Here is a 15,650-nt window from a genome sequence, read left to right as displayed (position 1 = left end):
ATGACATCCCTCCTCAAACATCTATGATTCCTTGTTGCCTAAGAAGCAGCATTTCAGCGCTATCATTGCATAGGAGGCCTTTTTTGGTCTGGCCCTGGCCTGTCTTTTAGCTTCGACCCCACCATGAAGCCCCTCCGCAGTCCATTCTGCCCATCGTCCTTCTCCCACATCATCCCATACGAACGAATACCCTGCTTTCCTATCTCTTTGCCTTTGTTCATGCTGTTGCCTCCGCTGGTTATGCCTTTCCATCTTCTCTTTATGCACTTCGACTATTTCTCAAAAGTCCGTGCAAATGGAGGTTCTCTGGAAAAATCCGTCTTCGTCCCCTAGATTAGAATGAACCGCTCCTTCCTTGAACACCCCCGACTTGTGTTATTTAGGTGTCTATTACAGCACTCATCTTATTCCGCCTCATAGTCGTTAGTTGCTTGAGAATCTGTCCTCAGACGGACTGTGGGGTTCTTGAGGGCAGTGGAGTTTCAAAGCAGTGAAATTGTTTGCCCATGATCACAGAAATCATGGTGGTAGAGTCAAGACTTTGAAATTTTAGTCTAGAGTTCTTTCCTCTTCCTCATGCTGCCTCATCTAAAGGACTTGTCCTTTAAATGTCAAGCATCTTCACAAAGGCAGTCACTGCTAAGAGAAAAACTACCCCAGGAAAATCATACTTTGTCAACTGTCCCACCAACACTGAAGGATCCTTTTACCCATGGGTCCCCACCACCAACATTACCACACATGACAAATGGGGAGAACAAAGAGGAAGTCAACCAGTGAGCATATGTTTGCCCCCAAATTATCAGTGTTTTGAGACCAGCTGGGATATTCTTGGATCCTTTATCTTTTTGTTTACCAAATTGCAGACCATCAGGAAATGACACCACGTATATTATCTATTACTGAAAACACATTACCTAAATCTAGTGATTTAAAACAACAAACTTTTATTATATCTCACACAGTTCCTGTGGGAATCTGGGAGCGGATTAGGTGTGTGATTCTGGGATAAAGTCTCCCAGGAGGCCGCAGTCCCACGGTCAGCTCGGGATGCGTTCATCTGGAGGTTTCTGGTGCGGGAGCATCCCTTCTACAGTGGCTCACGCACAAGCCTGCAGAGCTCACTCTGGCTGTTGCCATGTGGACCTCTCACTTTCACTGCCTCATGACAGACATGGTGGTTGGCTTTCCCCAGAATGAGTACTCCAAAAGGGAAAGCAAGGAGGAAGTGCCTTTTCTTTTTTATATATTTTAAAATCTTTATTATTGAAAGTATTACACATGTCCCCTTTTCCCCTCATTGACCCCTTCCAGCCCATCCATGTCCCCACCCCAGGCCTTCACCACCCTATTGTCGATGTCCATGGGTTATGCATATATGCATACAAGTTCTTTGGTTGATCACCTCCCACCCACCCTCCCCCGCCTTCCCTATGAGATTTGATCATCTGTTGCATGCTTCTATGTCTCTGGATCTATTTTGTTGGTTTATTTCGTTCATAAGATTCCACATATGAGTGAGATCATGTGATATTTATCTTCCTCTGACTGGCTTACTTCACTTAGCATGATACTCTCCAGGTCCTTCCATGCTGTCTCAAAGGGTAAGAGATCCTTCTTTTTTATTGCTGCATAGTATTCCATGGTACAGATGTACCACAGCTTTTTTATCCCCTCATCTACTGATGGGCACTTGGGCTGTTTTCAGATCTTAGCTATTGTAAATCGTGCTGCTATGAAAATAGGAGTGTACACATTCTTTTTGATTGGTGTTTCAGGTTTCATAGAATATATTTCTAGAAGTGGGATCATTGGGTCAAATAGCAGTTCCATTTTGAGGAAACTTCATACTGTTTTCCATAATGTCTGCACCAGTCTGCATTCCCACCAGCAATGTGCTAGGGCAGTGGTCGGCAAACTGCGGCTCGCGAGCCACATGTGGCTCGCGAGCCACGGTTTGCCACTCTGTTGACTAATGAGTTGCCGACCACTGTGCTAGGGTTTCCTTTTCTCCACATCCTCACCAGCACTTGTCATTTGATGATTTGTTAATGGTAGCCATTCTGACACGTTTGAGGTGATATCTCATTGTCCTTTTAATATGCATCTCTCAGATGATCAGTGACTTTGAGATTTTTTTCATATGTCTCTTAGCCATCTTTATGTCCACTTTGGAAAAGTGTCTATTTAAGTCCTTTGCCCATTTTTAAACTAGATTGTTTGTCTTCCACTTGCTAAGTTGATATATATATATATATATATATATATATATATATATATATATATATTGATTTCAGAGAGGAAGGGAGAGAGAGAGCTATAGAAACATCAATGATGAGAGAGAATCATTAATTGGATGTCTCCTGCATGCCCCCTACTGGGGATTGAGCCTGCAACCTGGGCATGTACCCTTGACCAGAATGGAACCTGGGATCCTTCAGTCAGCAAGCTGACTCTCTATCCACTGAGCCAAACCAGCTAGGGCTCCTTATATATTTTGGATATTAACCCTTTATCAGATGTATCATTGCTGAATATGTTCTCCCACAGGGTGGGGCAAGAGGTTTTCCAACAGGGTGGGGCAATTGCTTCCCCCAAGGCAGAAGCTGCCTCAATGGTAAAGATCTGCAAGAAAAAGATGTCCTCCACTGACTGCCCGAGGGAAGACTCAGCACAGGAAACTTGGGGTGTCTGCCTTCTGAGCTCTAACCCCAGACCCCCCAACCCTGGCTTCTGCTCACACAGCTCCAGTCCACTCTGCCCTCCCTCTGCCTGAGCCCAAGCTGAGTGGCTGCACATGAAATTTTATGTGTTGGCCCCTTAAGAGGGTGCGCGCTGTCTCTCCCTGGCAGATAGCAACCCCCTGCTTTTCACAGCCAGATGTTATGTGGGCACCTGTCTCAGTTCTGGTGCTCTCTGCTGGGGAGCCCAGCTTGGGGATTAGACTCCAGAGTTCTCAGTGGCAACCCCCCAGAGCTGAGATATTTCTCTCTGGGACTTCAGTTGCTGCCTGTGGGGGCCCAGCCAGGCCTCTGCCCCTCCTACCAGTTTCTATGCAGTCCCCGCTTCTCGTCCTCAGGTATCAGGGTTCTCGCCAGCTAGACCTCAGTTGATTATTCAGGATGGTTTTTCTGTATTTCAGTTATAATTCCAGTTTGGTTCTGCGAGCGTGTCAACGTAGCTTCCACTTACTCCGCTGCCATTTTGGAATCGGAAGTGCCTTTTATGATGCAGTCTGCGCAGTCACACACGATCACAGCTGCTATGTTCTATGTTTACCCGGAGTGGCCGCTATGTCCAGCCCACTCTCAAGAGGGGGAGAATTAAGCTCTCTCGCTTTATTAAAAAATGTGTGTTTATTGATTTCAGAGAGGAAGGGAGAGGGGGAGAGAGAGAAACATCAAAGATGAGAGAGAATCATTGATTGGCTGCCTCCTGCATGCCCCACACCGGCCATGTGTCCTGACCGGGCATTGAACTGTGACCTCTTGGTTTATAGATTGACCCTCAACCATTGAGCCACATCAGCTGGGCTAGGCTCTCCCTTTCAAGAAACAACTGTCAGAGGATTTATAGACATACGGGGATGGGCAAAAGCAGGTTAAGAATAATAACAAATAGCACAATAACTAATGAATACATAATAATACAGAGAATAGACTGTTTAGTGTACTCACAACTACTTTTGCCCACCCCCGGTATTTTAAAACCACCACACCAACAAGAATTGCAAGAGACAAGGATGCTAATTAAATTACTGAAAACAGGACATGTTTTGGAGGTGAAAATCAATTTAGGACAAGAACAAGTGTTCATTGGAAATTCTGAAAGAGATCAGGAATTTAAATTTACATGGGACCTGAAGTCCTAAATCATTAACATAGCTATCCTTGAACTTCCTGCAGTAAAAAACTTCTGAACAAAAGAACTTTTGAAAGAAAATTTCTATTGCTGCTGCTGCAAATAGGAGAATAGATTCAAATATATTTGAATCAAGACTAAGCAATTTAGAGGTCATATCCAATGTTTTAACTTGTATCCTTCCAAGTTAACTTTTCTTTTTTTAAATCTCTGAAATTTTCTGAGTGTTGCAATACCCCAACATGACCAAGAGGGTCAAATTCCATCTCCAGTCTTCACATTTTTTTTTTCTTTTTCTGAAGGTTTATATTCATCCCTCTATTCTGTCTGAAAGCAAGATATCATGACCTAATTGCCTAAGAATTTATTTCCAAATAGATGTTGACGAAGTCTGAAAGTCTCAGAAAGACAAGACATCATATTCATTTCTTTTACTGAAGTTTTTTTTTTTAATTAAAAAACAATAATCATGAAACAACAAACTATGATCCCCAAAGAACTTTCCTTTGTGGCACCTGGGGTATTCAGTCGATCAGCAAGCATGTCTTGAACATATGATAAAAATAAGAGGTTCTCTAGGACTCATACATTTGGGAGCTAAACAGAAAACAGATGAGGATAAATACAATAGTCACAAAAGTGGGATTGAGAGAGAGGAATGATGTGAGGCTACATCCAGGCAGTTCTATGCGATGAGATGGATTTATGAAGGAAAATGTCCCAGAAAAGATAAGACTTCCCCTGGAACTTAAATTATATTCTATTTGGGGGGATTTGGGCAGAGGCTGGGAGATAAGAGAAGAAAGACTGAATGTCTGGGGCTCGATTGCCAGGGTAGGCCTGAGTATAGTTGGAGCTGAGATTGGACGGGTAGGGAGAGGATAGTGATCAAGGTGGATTTGAACAAACCAGCTGAAAAGAGTTTGGTGTGGTTGGAGCCAATCCTTTGCAAGAAATAAAATTTTTTTCCAGTAAACTGCTTCTCAAAACAAGAGAAAACAACAAACTTTTCCTATTAATAGACTCTTAGAAAGCTAGATCTGTTCTATGGACCTTGTAGGGAGATGTGAGTTTAAGGTCCTACTTCACCTTCCAGGGCACCATCCAAGCACCATTAAGATTAAAAGTCCCCCGTCCCCTAAATAAAAAATAAAAGCCCAGCCTGTGTGGCTCAGTGGTTGAGTGTCGACCTATGAACCAAGAGGTCACGGTTCAATTCCCATCAGGGCACATGCCTGGGTTGCAGGCTCGATCCCCAGGGGTGGGGTGTGCAGGAGGCAGCCGATCAATGATTGTCTCTCATCATTGATGTTTCTATCTCTCTCTCCCTCTCCCTTCCTTTCTCTGAAATCAATAAAAACATATTTAAAAAAATAAACGTTAAAAAAAGACTAAAGACTCACCAACTGTATATGGAGGAAAGGCCAGAGAGAGGCCGGTGACTGACTCAGTGACTGACTGACTGATTCGTTCATTCAACAAGCTCACAGTGAACGCCTTAAGGTTGGAAAGGCAAGTTGGATTAATATTCACGGGGTGGGACAAGATGGCAGGCAGGTGTCCATTTATTCAGCATAAGTTCCATTCCTCTCTCTCCCTTGCTCTGTGTAGAAAAGTTATTGAAAGGCTTTCCACCAGCACGTACTGTGATCCTGCTCTGTATGTGTCAGGCACTGTGCTAGGTAGGGGCCAGGGATACCGGAATGACTGAAACATCCTATGGACAATGTGACAACAAACTTAAATAGTTCCTCTCATGCTCCTGACTTCTGCTTTGCCAAAAGGGGAGCGATTTCTCCTGGAACCGAGAGTACAGAAGTGCAGCAGGTGAGCAGACTCACATTTGCTTTCCAGCTGTTGCACCAGCTGTGTCACAATGACAGCGGCCTCCACCTGTCTGACTCCCGCCTCCCGCCACGTCAGAACCAAGTTATTTTTAGACTCCTATCACGGTGATGGAAGTTCTTGAGCACTGAACTTGGACCCAAATGCAGTCCAGTTTCTGGAAACCATGTCCTAGGTGGCCAGTTCAACAACAACAACAGGCACAACGTGAAAAATGCAGCCGTCGTCAGGGAACGTTCCAGCTGCTGTCCGCGGAGGAGGCAGGCCTCTCGCTCCAGAGGGGATGAGGAACTTGGACACAGCGAGGGACCGACCCAAAGTCATCTGATGACATAGGGGACAAGCTAGGGCTGCTCAAATCTCTTGGCTCTGAATCCATGCTCTTCTGACTAAGCCAGCCATGACATAACCCACCAAACGAGGGCACACTGCACTCTCCCCAGCCAGAGGCCCGCTGGCTGCGCGACTCCTGCACGTACACCCTGATGGTTCCTGGTGGTCGACACTCACCACCCTCTGACTTCACTTTTCTCCCCCTTTGCCGAGTGGCTGCTGCCCAGAGCCAGCATCTCTTTTCCAAACAGGGAACGTGCCAGAAGGGATTCTGGAAACGGCCTTGCTATCTGTCAGGAGCCAGATGATTCACAGCAATGAACCAACACACATCACAAGGATGCCTGATCCGATTACCAATTAGCCACCTCCACCTCTGGAAGGTGCTTGGAAAGAAGAGAAAAGGTGGTGTTTAGTTTGGGCAAATACCAAAAGGGCTTTATCTTTCTCATCAAGGCATCAGCACGGCCCATTAGCCCTCCTCCGAGCCATTCCACGGGCCTTCTCTCTCCAGATGCTCAGCAAGAGGAAACTTGTTGTGCAAACATTGGGTTATTATGTCTGAGCTACAGAAGCGCCTCTGTGTCAGCGAGAGGGAGAAACTGGCTGACTCGCGTCTGTGTTTAATGATGTCTCTGCTGCCGGGAAGTTTTGGAAGCTGCAGGTAAAGCGTTTCCCTGCGAAGAGGAGGCTGACCTGGGATTTATCATCTTACCTTCACCCGACAGGAGCCTCTCGCTTTGGGTCGGCCCTGGGAGGGACAGGCAGACGTCTCCTCCGTGGACCCGGCAACAAGGGTCCCAGCGAGGGCTCTCTGGACTCCTCTTGAAAATAAGCCCACGCAGGAGCAGCGTCAGCCCCAGGGCAGGGAGGGCGGCTGAGCCTGGCCTGTGCTGCCGGGATCTGGTGGGAAAGGCTGCTGTGCTCAGGGCCCGCCGGAGTCCAAGCTCAGCCCTGTGCCTGGGATTCGGAGGGCAGGACCCTTGTTTGGTTCTGTCCTCTGGAGGTGAAGGTGGGATGACCAGAGCGGGGCTGCCACTAGCTTATACCATGATTTTGTGAGTCTGGAAAAGGCAACCCCTTGGGGCTCAAGCAGCCCACAGGGGCCAGGCGAGGCTGGCGAGGGGCACCTTGCGTGTGTAGCTCAGCCCTGGGCACAGGGCTGGTGACTCCAGCTTCTGCTCCCTCTCCTCCAGCATGTACAGCTATGCCTCAGACCAATGCTGGGGCCGCTCAGCGACTCCAGGGGCTCAGGCCAAGGGGAGAAGGAAGCTGGATTCCCTCAGTTGCTTAGAAAGATGGAAGGTGCTTGTTTACCCTCACCTTCCCCATCCCCAAGGCAAAGGGTCAGGAGTAGAGCTGGCCACCAGCGAAGGAGACATTTACAAGTACACAAGCACACACATATATACACAGAGGCATCGCGTGCATGAATGAAGACACAAACACATATTTATACAGAGATGTGCACACATACTTACATACATGTATATAGGCATACCCACAAAGCAACCATGCACACCCCACACATGCAGGTATGCATGCACGTACATATGTATACCACACATGGAAAGGATATACACCTCAATGCATACCCCTTGTTTGCAGACATGCATGCCTACCATGTGCCTTCATACATGTGCCCTCATACACACCTTCACTTATATACACCCAACCTATACACCTGAGGTTTCAGGCTGCACTCTTGTCATAGTCATGGCTCTGGCATTCATTCTAGAGATTCGCCCTTTATAAGGATGGCCGGGTACGAGAGAGTGTGTGCTGTGTGTACATGTGTGTGCATGTGTGTGCCTGTGTGTGTGTGTGTGTGTGTGTGTGTGTGTGTGTGTGTGTGGTGTGATTTGTCCTGGGCTATACAGCCTCCCAGGGGTGCCCTTGCTGCTGTCATGTGGTAGCCAGTGTTTGGCTCGTTTGTATCAAAACTAAGAAAGCACCAATGCCTGCGAGTGTAAAGGGAGGAGATTGCAACAGAAGGGCTCTGTCTCTGAAATGGTTTGTAAGTGACAACCATGTCTTGGGGGAAACGGGAGAGAGTTGCAGGGAAGAATGGGATTTAATTCTGCCCATTTCAGCCTTAAACAGAGAAGCTGTAAACACAGTGGAGTTATGTGTTTAATTATGGACCTATGTACTTAATGCATGATTGTAAGATGTCAATATACATGCTCGGAGGGGTGTGGAGACAGAGAGAGGAAGAGGGTGAGGGAGAGGACGAGGGCCAGGGCGAGGGAGAGAGAGAGAGGGAGGGAGAGAGAGAGAGAGTTAAATAGAGGCACTGTCTCTGGGCGAGCATGAGCTGACAATGGTGAGAATGCAAGACGCGGTGACTGTTGTTTCCTTGGTGGCTCTCAGTCCCCACGTGCCCCAGAGTGTCTCCGGCAGCTCTGAGTGTGATTAACAGATGCTTTTTTCACATTGTCTGCCGCCCAAGCGCACACCACCTCCTTCGTCTGGTGCTCCACCGGGGAAAGCAGCCCAAGGCTGCGAAGAGGGAGGGAGAGCTGGCTGGGCTGCAATTTCTAGAAAATGGCTTGTCTGTCTCCAGCCTGGCACCTCCCAACGGGATTTTCAGGGGCAATTTGGACTCGAAGCAATTTTAGCTTTATGAGCCGCTTTTAGATCAAAGCCCTGTGGAAGCTGGTACTGTCTTTGCATTGTTGCTCTTGTATAAGCATCTTAGTCTCTGAGACTGTCAGCTCTTAAGAGTGAGAACTAAGTCACAGAGGGTGTGGCCTTGGCCTGCCTCACCCTTCAATAGAAATTGGAGTCCTCTGTGTGTGCACAGGCCTCGGCTCTGCCCTGGGCGGAGGCTGCCTCCTCCCGGGGGCTCTCCCCCCTCCCCCGCGCCCCCCCCACCTCGCCAGCATCACCAGGCTCCCTGGCCCCCGGGGGGGTTATGGCTTGGGGCTGAGTCCGTCTGGTAGACCCAGTAGCGCGTCTCCCTGAGGGGTGCAGGGAGCTGTGACATCACACACTGCCGCCAGGCATGAGGAGAGTGTAGGGCAGTTTGGCAGTTCGTGCTGGTGCAGCAAACCCTTAAACACGAACTGACTCTTTAGGAAAATGCATGGTGAACCTGAATCCCACTGACATTTTGGAAACACGTCCGATTCCCCCTTTCCATGGGGTGGCGTTCAGACGGCTTACATCACGGTTGCCTGGTGGTCCTGCAAGATGGTTAAAATGAGCCTGAAGCCACAGACAAGCCAAGCTGGGGGCATCCAGGCACCCCCGGGGTGATTACCTTGTCCTTCTGCTGGGAGTGCTCCCCTGGTATGGCTCACATTCGGGGGGCCTGCGGGGCTGCTGTGGCCTGACGTCCTCAGGCCATCCGGGCCCCGCTGGCCCTCTGGACTTTTTCTTCCCTCGATCAGGGACAGTGGTGGGGTTACCTTCTGTGCTGTGGCACCTCCATCTTCAAAAGCAAAAGGAGAAAAAGCATGAGCGAGAGAACTTTTGAGTCAGCAAGAAGGAGAGGCAACCTCTTTTCTAACTTGGTTGGTGGCCCCTAGTGTGCAGGTTGGTTTATTCCCCTTGTTCTCGAGTTTGTCCCTCTTCCGGCCCTGCTAAGGCGAAGAGGCCAGGTAACTCTCCTGGCCAAGATGAAGTTCCTCTTGGCTCGAAGAGCGGCCTTTCTTCAGTTGGGGGAGCCTCCAGGAACGGGGGGGATCTGAGCTCTGGTGGTTGTTATTCTCGCTCTATTGATGGGCTCCTGGTACCCAGGAAAGACCAGAGAGGCTGCAGGGTCCTCCCAGCCCCGAGTCCACAGGTTCTTCCTGGAGAAAGCCCCACTTTGGAACTCATGGGGTCATTGGCTACGAGGTCCAACCACAAAGCAATTTCCCTGAGCAGAACCAATGCTCACATGGCTCCTCAGGTCCTAGGGTATAAAGTAGGACCTCCCGAGGGTAGGTAGAGGCCAAAGGGGTTGATGACAATGGCCCACTTCTGTTCTTTCTCTAACTCTTTCTTAAAACTAGCAGGGACTGCTCTAGGGAGCAGTAATCTAAGTCTTTAAAAATATTTTTACTGATTTTAGAGAAGGGGAGGGAGAGGGAGAGAGAAACATCGATCGGCTGCCTTCTGCATGTCCCCTAGCCTGCAACCTGGGCTTGTACCCTGACCAGGAATCAAACCGGCAACCTCCCAGTGCATGGGATAATGCTCAACAACTGAGCCACACCGGTCCGGGCCCAGCTAACCTAAGTTATCGGGACCTTGTCTTAATCTCATTCAGCGAGCGCGGTCTTTATTTCATATTCAACATGCTGCTGCTGTTTGTGGGTAAAAGCTGGCTTCCCACACAGTCTCCAAGTATCAAAAGCTACTTGTTTATTACAAAGGGAAAAAGGGCATCTTTGCAATGGAGAAATCTAGCCTCCTTCGACCAAATAATGAAATTTAACATCACCTGTAATGGGACAAGCTATACAAATGAATTAAATGTAAAGGGATATTTTGTGTACCTGGGTGTGATACACGGAGAAGGACACATCACCTGCTATTCTTGCCAAAAACGTTGGATCAGAATCTAATCACAGGAGACAGACACATCTAAATTGAGGGCCACTCTGTAAAGCAACCAGCCTATCCTCTTCAAAAATGTCAATGTCAGTGGGCTTGGAAGACAACCCCAAGCTCTGGGTGAAAACGCAACAAGGTATTCGGGACGTCTTAGGCTAGCTCCCCCCTGGCAGGGTGGCAGAGGAGGGACAAGCTCGAGACGCTCGGTCCTGCTGGCCATGGCAGCTCAAAACAAGCGGAGGGCGGTGCGAGGTGCGCCATCCCCAGGACACAAGTCACCGCCGCTGGAAAGCTCCTTTCACACCGGCTTGCAGACAGCAGCCCTTGCCCATATTTGATTTTATTTTTAAAGAAAACTTTATAGTCTTTAGGATGATGAACTCGCACTTAACAGATAGAATAAACAAGCCCCTGCCCCAATAATGAAAGGAAGTTCTCAAAACCAAAATGTCTCAAGGAGGCCCCGGCCCGGGTCCGTCGTTTTATTTATTCTGGAAAGCAGTGAGTGCAGTGGAACGAGTAAGAGGAACGGAGGTTCTGGCACCAGAAGGCCAGGCTCCAATCCCAGCTGGGCCACTTAGAGTTGTGTGGCCCCAAACAAATGGCTTATCTCTCAGGGCCCCAGGGTTCTAATCTGTGAAAGGAGGGTAGGGTTGCTGTAAGGAGGAAATGAGACACTGCGTGTTAAAAATTAAGGACAGCGCCTGGCACAGAGGAATTCAGAATGCCTTAAATATTAATGCCCACCCTCTACTTCTGATGGCCACTAGTCGGAGATCACCTGACACTTGTGTGGTACTGTCATCAGGCACTTGCTCTTTGGAAAGGGGCTCAGTTTTCTGAGAATGGGGGTGGCGGGGGGGGGGGGGGCGGCGTTCTAAATATGGCCCGTTACTTCCCACCTATCCAACACATGCAAATACACACCCATGTGTGTAATTCCAAATGTTCATATGATGTATTGAAAGATCGGAGTGAAGGTTTTTATTATTGATATCGTGGACTTTTTAATGAGTAACTACATATTCCTAAACAGATTAGAAATGAAATTGTATTGGTGAAATCATAGGATAAACTATAGAGCATGCAGCAAAGTTTTAGTCAGTTTGGCGCTGTTGTACATCTGCGACCAGAGATGATTAAGTATCAGCAGGGGGATGATCTAACGTGTGAGTGATGAGCGAGGCACCAGGCTGGTTTTACCGCTGCGTGTTGGTTAAGGCAGCTGCTGGCCGAACACAAGCCATCGTCAAGTGGCCACCTCCCATCCAGCCTCCTTCTCCATGGCTGGGGACCCTGGTACGTGTTGCCTGCCTTCCCTCCGGGCTGAGATTCCTGGGGATGCTGGACAGTGGGAGTAGCTACCTTGAGGCGAGAGTGTGGCCGTGCCCACGTCCCCTGGGAGACGCGCTGTCAACTCGGCCAGCCTTTCCGAGGACGCGTGCTTCAGGGGAGGCCTGGGCTCTTCTGTTTCTGGTCCTGACTCAGCCTGCGCAGCACCTGGGAGACGAGGAGAGAGCCAAGTTGTGGTGAATGCCTGTGGTTTTTGCCAGCTGCCTCTTTCTGGAGGGACCCATCTCTTCCCCGCTCGCACCATGCGGTTTGGGTGGAGCTGTGTCCATGGCTGGGCACGGGGCTGAAGCCTGGTCAGGAGAGCACCTCACAGCCTTAGCCATAGTGACTGGGTCCAGGGTGGGCACGGAACGCAATCAGAGGCCATTCTAGTACTTTTGCAAGAGCTAAGGCACAGACTTTTTTTTTTATTTGAAACGGCACGGTGCAGTTTTAGTAACCATTCAAGTATAGTAGCATCTGGTAAGATCAGGAAAGAAATGGGATGTAAAAGTGTTTTCACAGAGCCAGTACAGTACTAGCCACTGACCCAGCACACCAAATGTACTGAAGTAGAAAAGAGACAAGAAAAATAGCTACATTAGAAAGGCCTCAACACTTTAGAGAAAGACTAAAACACTTTCAGTTTCTCCTCTAGATCCCCTAAGACAACATCGTACAGTCTGGATCTACCTATGGTCCTACATCAGCTTCCTTTGGAGTGGGGATAACAGGCAGGAGGTTGGCATAGCATTGGGGAGGCCGTCTTTACCTCCACCTGGGGACAGCCTGCATCAGAGGGAAGGCTAACAGAGATGAGAGTTAGACAAATAGCGCCCAGATGACGCTTTCTGAGGCCTGGATCCAACGGAGCCTGGAGTTTGCTCATCCGGGCACTACCCAACTCCATGAGCGAATACATGTCTTTTTTGCTTAAGACAGTTTGAGTTAGGTTTCTGAAACTTGTTCCCGACCGGCCTGCGCTCCCTCAGGGGCACCCACCCACAGGGGACCTACCTCTTCTGTGCACTTTCGCCTTTGAGGGGCGCTGGGTGTGGAAATGAATCTCCGCTGGGAAGATGAGGAGCTCTGCTGGGGGCTCTCTGGCTTTAAATCGACTCCGCAGGGGGTCCAGGACTCCGGGTGGCTCTTGGGAGATAGGAGGTAATTTCAAGGTCTTTGAAGCCTGGAGAAAATTAAGAAACAAAACAAACACCAATATGGCAGGCATTCAAACCCGGCTGCCTGCAGGGGACAAATGGCATTGATCTCACTGGGTCTCTAGCACCAAGAGCTGCTGGGGGGGTCCCCATGGCTGAGAAGTAAAGCTAACCAACCTGGGACCCGGGTATCTGACTAGAGCGGGAACTCAGCTCTGCCCTCGTTAATCCAGCCTCTGACTCTTCTCAGAAGTGTAAACGTGATCAATTCAAGAGCCTTTAGAGGAAAGATAGTCTTCCCTTCTCTTGCAGCTGGGGAAACTGGGCCAGATTGAAACGATAGAGCCGAGATTTCTGTGTTTGGAGAGGGAGAAAGCTCAAGGATGGGAGAAAATCAAGGAGCAGAACATTAATTATGCAGCCATTTAGGTAAGAAAGAGCAGAAAAGAGGAATACACATTTGTGTTTGCTTACCTTACACAACCTCTCTAAGCCTCAATTTCTTCCTCTGTAAAACGGAAGCAATCATACTATCGACCTCAAAAAATTGCCACGAGGATTAAATGAGCTAGTGATGTGTAGTTACAACAGTGTTTGGAACTGGGTTCATTTCTATATTTCTTTGAGAGTAGACTTGTCTCTCATTAGGGTTTAACACTCCATCTCGCCACTAGCAGAAAATCTATGTATCTCTATTCTTCTGTAATATGAGCATAGCTAAAAAGAATCACTGTCTGTCAGAATCACCACAACTTTAGCCCAGTTTTTGTGGCCAAAAAACCCCCCAAATAGTGTGTGTGTGTGCGTGTGTGTGTGTGTGTGTGTGTGTGTGTGTGTGTGTCCAGAGATAGAAACTCTAGGAGTGGTCCTTAGAGTCTCCTGTTTCCAATTATTCAGAAGTTGCCGAAAATTTCTCCTTTTAGTTGCAGCTTTTAACAGGAGAACTTGGCTCTGTGAAATGTATATGCGTGCTGGGTTTCAGGGAGTTCAGTTTCACAGGAGGAAAAAATAAAAACGTTCCTCTCTTTTTAATGCTCAAAAAGAGAAAAACGATCAGAAACACACGTAGGATCCTACATGTTTAGAGTTGAATAAGGAAGGAAATTCAACCCAATATATGCAGAGTTAATATTTATAATTTGGAGACAGTAAGAAAATGATTGACTGAATGCACGCACGCACGCACATAGGATCTTTATGTTCCTGGAGACTTCACTGCCCCGGTGCCAGCTGCCCACCAACTGCCCTTTTCTGAATACTGACCTTGTGCATTCTGTGTGACAAGGTTTGCATTGAGAAATCTACGTGGAAACTCAAATGATTTGTGTGAGGTAGGGCTGACAAGCCAAGCCTTAATTTCTTTATTCTAATTAAAAATTTACAGTTTTAATGTAGTGGAAAATACTGCTCCCCTCTGTAAACCATGCGCGTGGGTTGAGGGAAGGGACTCCTGTCTGCGGGGCTGGTTCAGTTCTGGGCTGACCTGGTGTGAGATTGGGGACGTGCCTCAGGCCTGCGGGGACTCTTGCAGGTCATGCCTGCTGCTTTCTCCTGGGAAGACAGAAGCCCTGCTCGGGTGGTTGGAAAGCTTAAGGTCAGGACACAGGAACTCAGAGAAAATCCTGCATAGACTGAAAACAGCCTCCCTCATTGGCACCAGAACCACCTGGAGTGCCCATAGTTCCTCCAGGGCCACTTCAGATGACACGAGTCTCCACAATTAACTGCCCTTCCCAGTCGGACACAAGATACTTGCACCAAAACACATCACGTCCTTTCTTCCTTGCATCAGGCATATGAGGTTGGCAATATTATCCATCATGCAGACGAGGTCACTTTCGCTCAGAGGGGGAGCGACCTGCTAAGTTCACACAGCTGCTTTGGGGCAGAGCATTCTGGGTCCCCTGTGGGTTCCCACTCAGCATAGGTGCCTCCAAACTACCCCAAACCCAGATAGAATTGCAAGGCAGGATCAGGCCAGAGACAGCGAAGAACGTTGCTAAGGAAGAAGGTGTCCTTGACCCCTGAAGGGATTAATAAATCTGTAAATTTACTCTACATTTTCAAAGGTGACAGACCCTCCATTAGGCAAAACCATTGCTGGATTCGAGATCTCTAGTAGCATTTTCTGTTTGAAGTGGATCAATTGCTGACACACTCAAATTCTGTCCTTTTTAAAAAAAAAAAATATTTTTATTGATTTCAGAGAGGAAAGGAGAGGGAGAGAGAGAGATTGAAACATCAATGATGAGAGAGAATCATTGATCGGTTGCCTCCTGCATGCCCCACACTGGGGATCGAGCCTGCAACCCAGATATGTGCCCTGATCGGGAATTGAACCGTGACCTCTTGGTTCATAGGTCGATGCTTAACCACTGAGCCACGCTGGCTGGGCTCAAATTCTGCCCTTACTCGTTTACAGGGAACCTCCTGCCCCTTAGTAGAACAAAGGATTCTGTTGCCACTAGAGCGTGCAGTAACATCAAATGCGTTAAGGTAGAATTAGGGGCAGCTGAAATTCCTTGGACTTCCCTATTTTCAACATTTATCACTACCGCTTTTTTCCAGCTCCAC

General features: G+C 48.2%; 1 protein-coding gene across 1 annotated transcript in view; it reads right to left on the bottom strand.

The window, feature by feature from the left end:
- Positions 1 to 15,650, bottom strand: part of KIAA2012 — a gene marked incomplete at its 3' end in the record, with an annotated part of 100,196 nt that overhangs the window by 65,907 nt on the left and 18,639 nt on the right. The window contains 3 exon segments of the mRNA XM_080671130.1: positions 9,305 to 9,475; positions 11,950 to 12,084; positions 12,934 to 13,102. Coding sequence (XP_080527256.1) covers positions 9,305 to 9,475; positions 11,950 to 12,084; positions 12,934 to 13,102 — 475 coding nt within the window.

The sequence above is a fragment of the Plecotus auritus genome (assembly GCF_963455305.1).
Source record: "Plecotus auritus genome assembly, chromosome: 5".
Classification (NCBI taxonomy): Eukaryota; Metazoa; Chordata; class Mammalia; order Chiroptera; family Vespertilionidae; genus Plecotus; species Plecotus auritus.
This window is presented reverse-complemented; position numbering and strand designations above follow the sequence as displayed.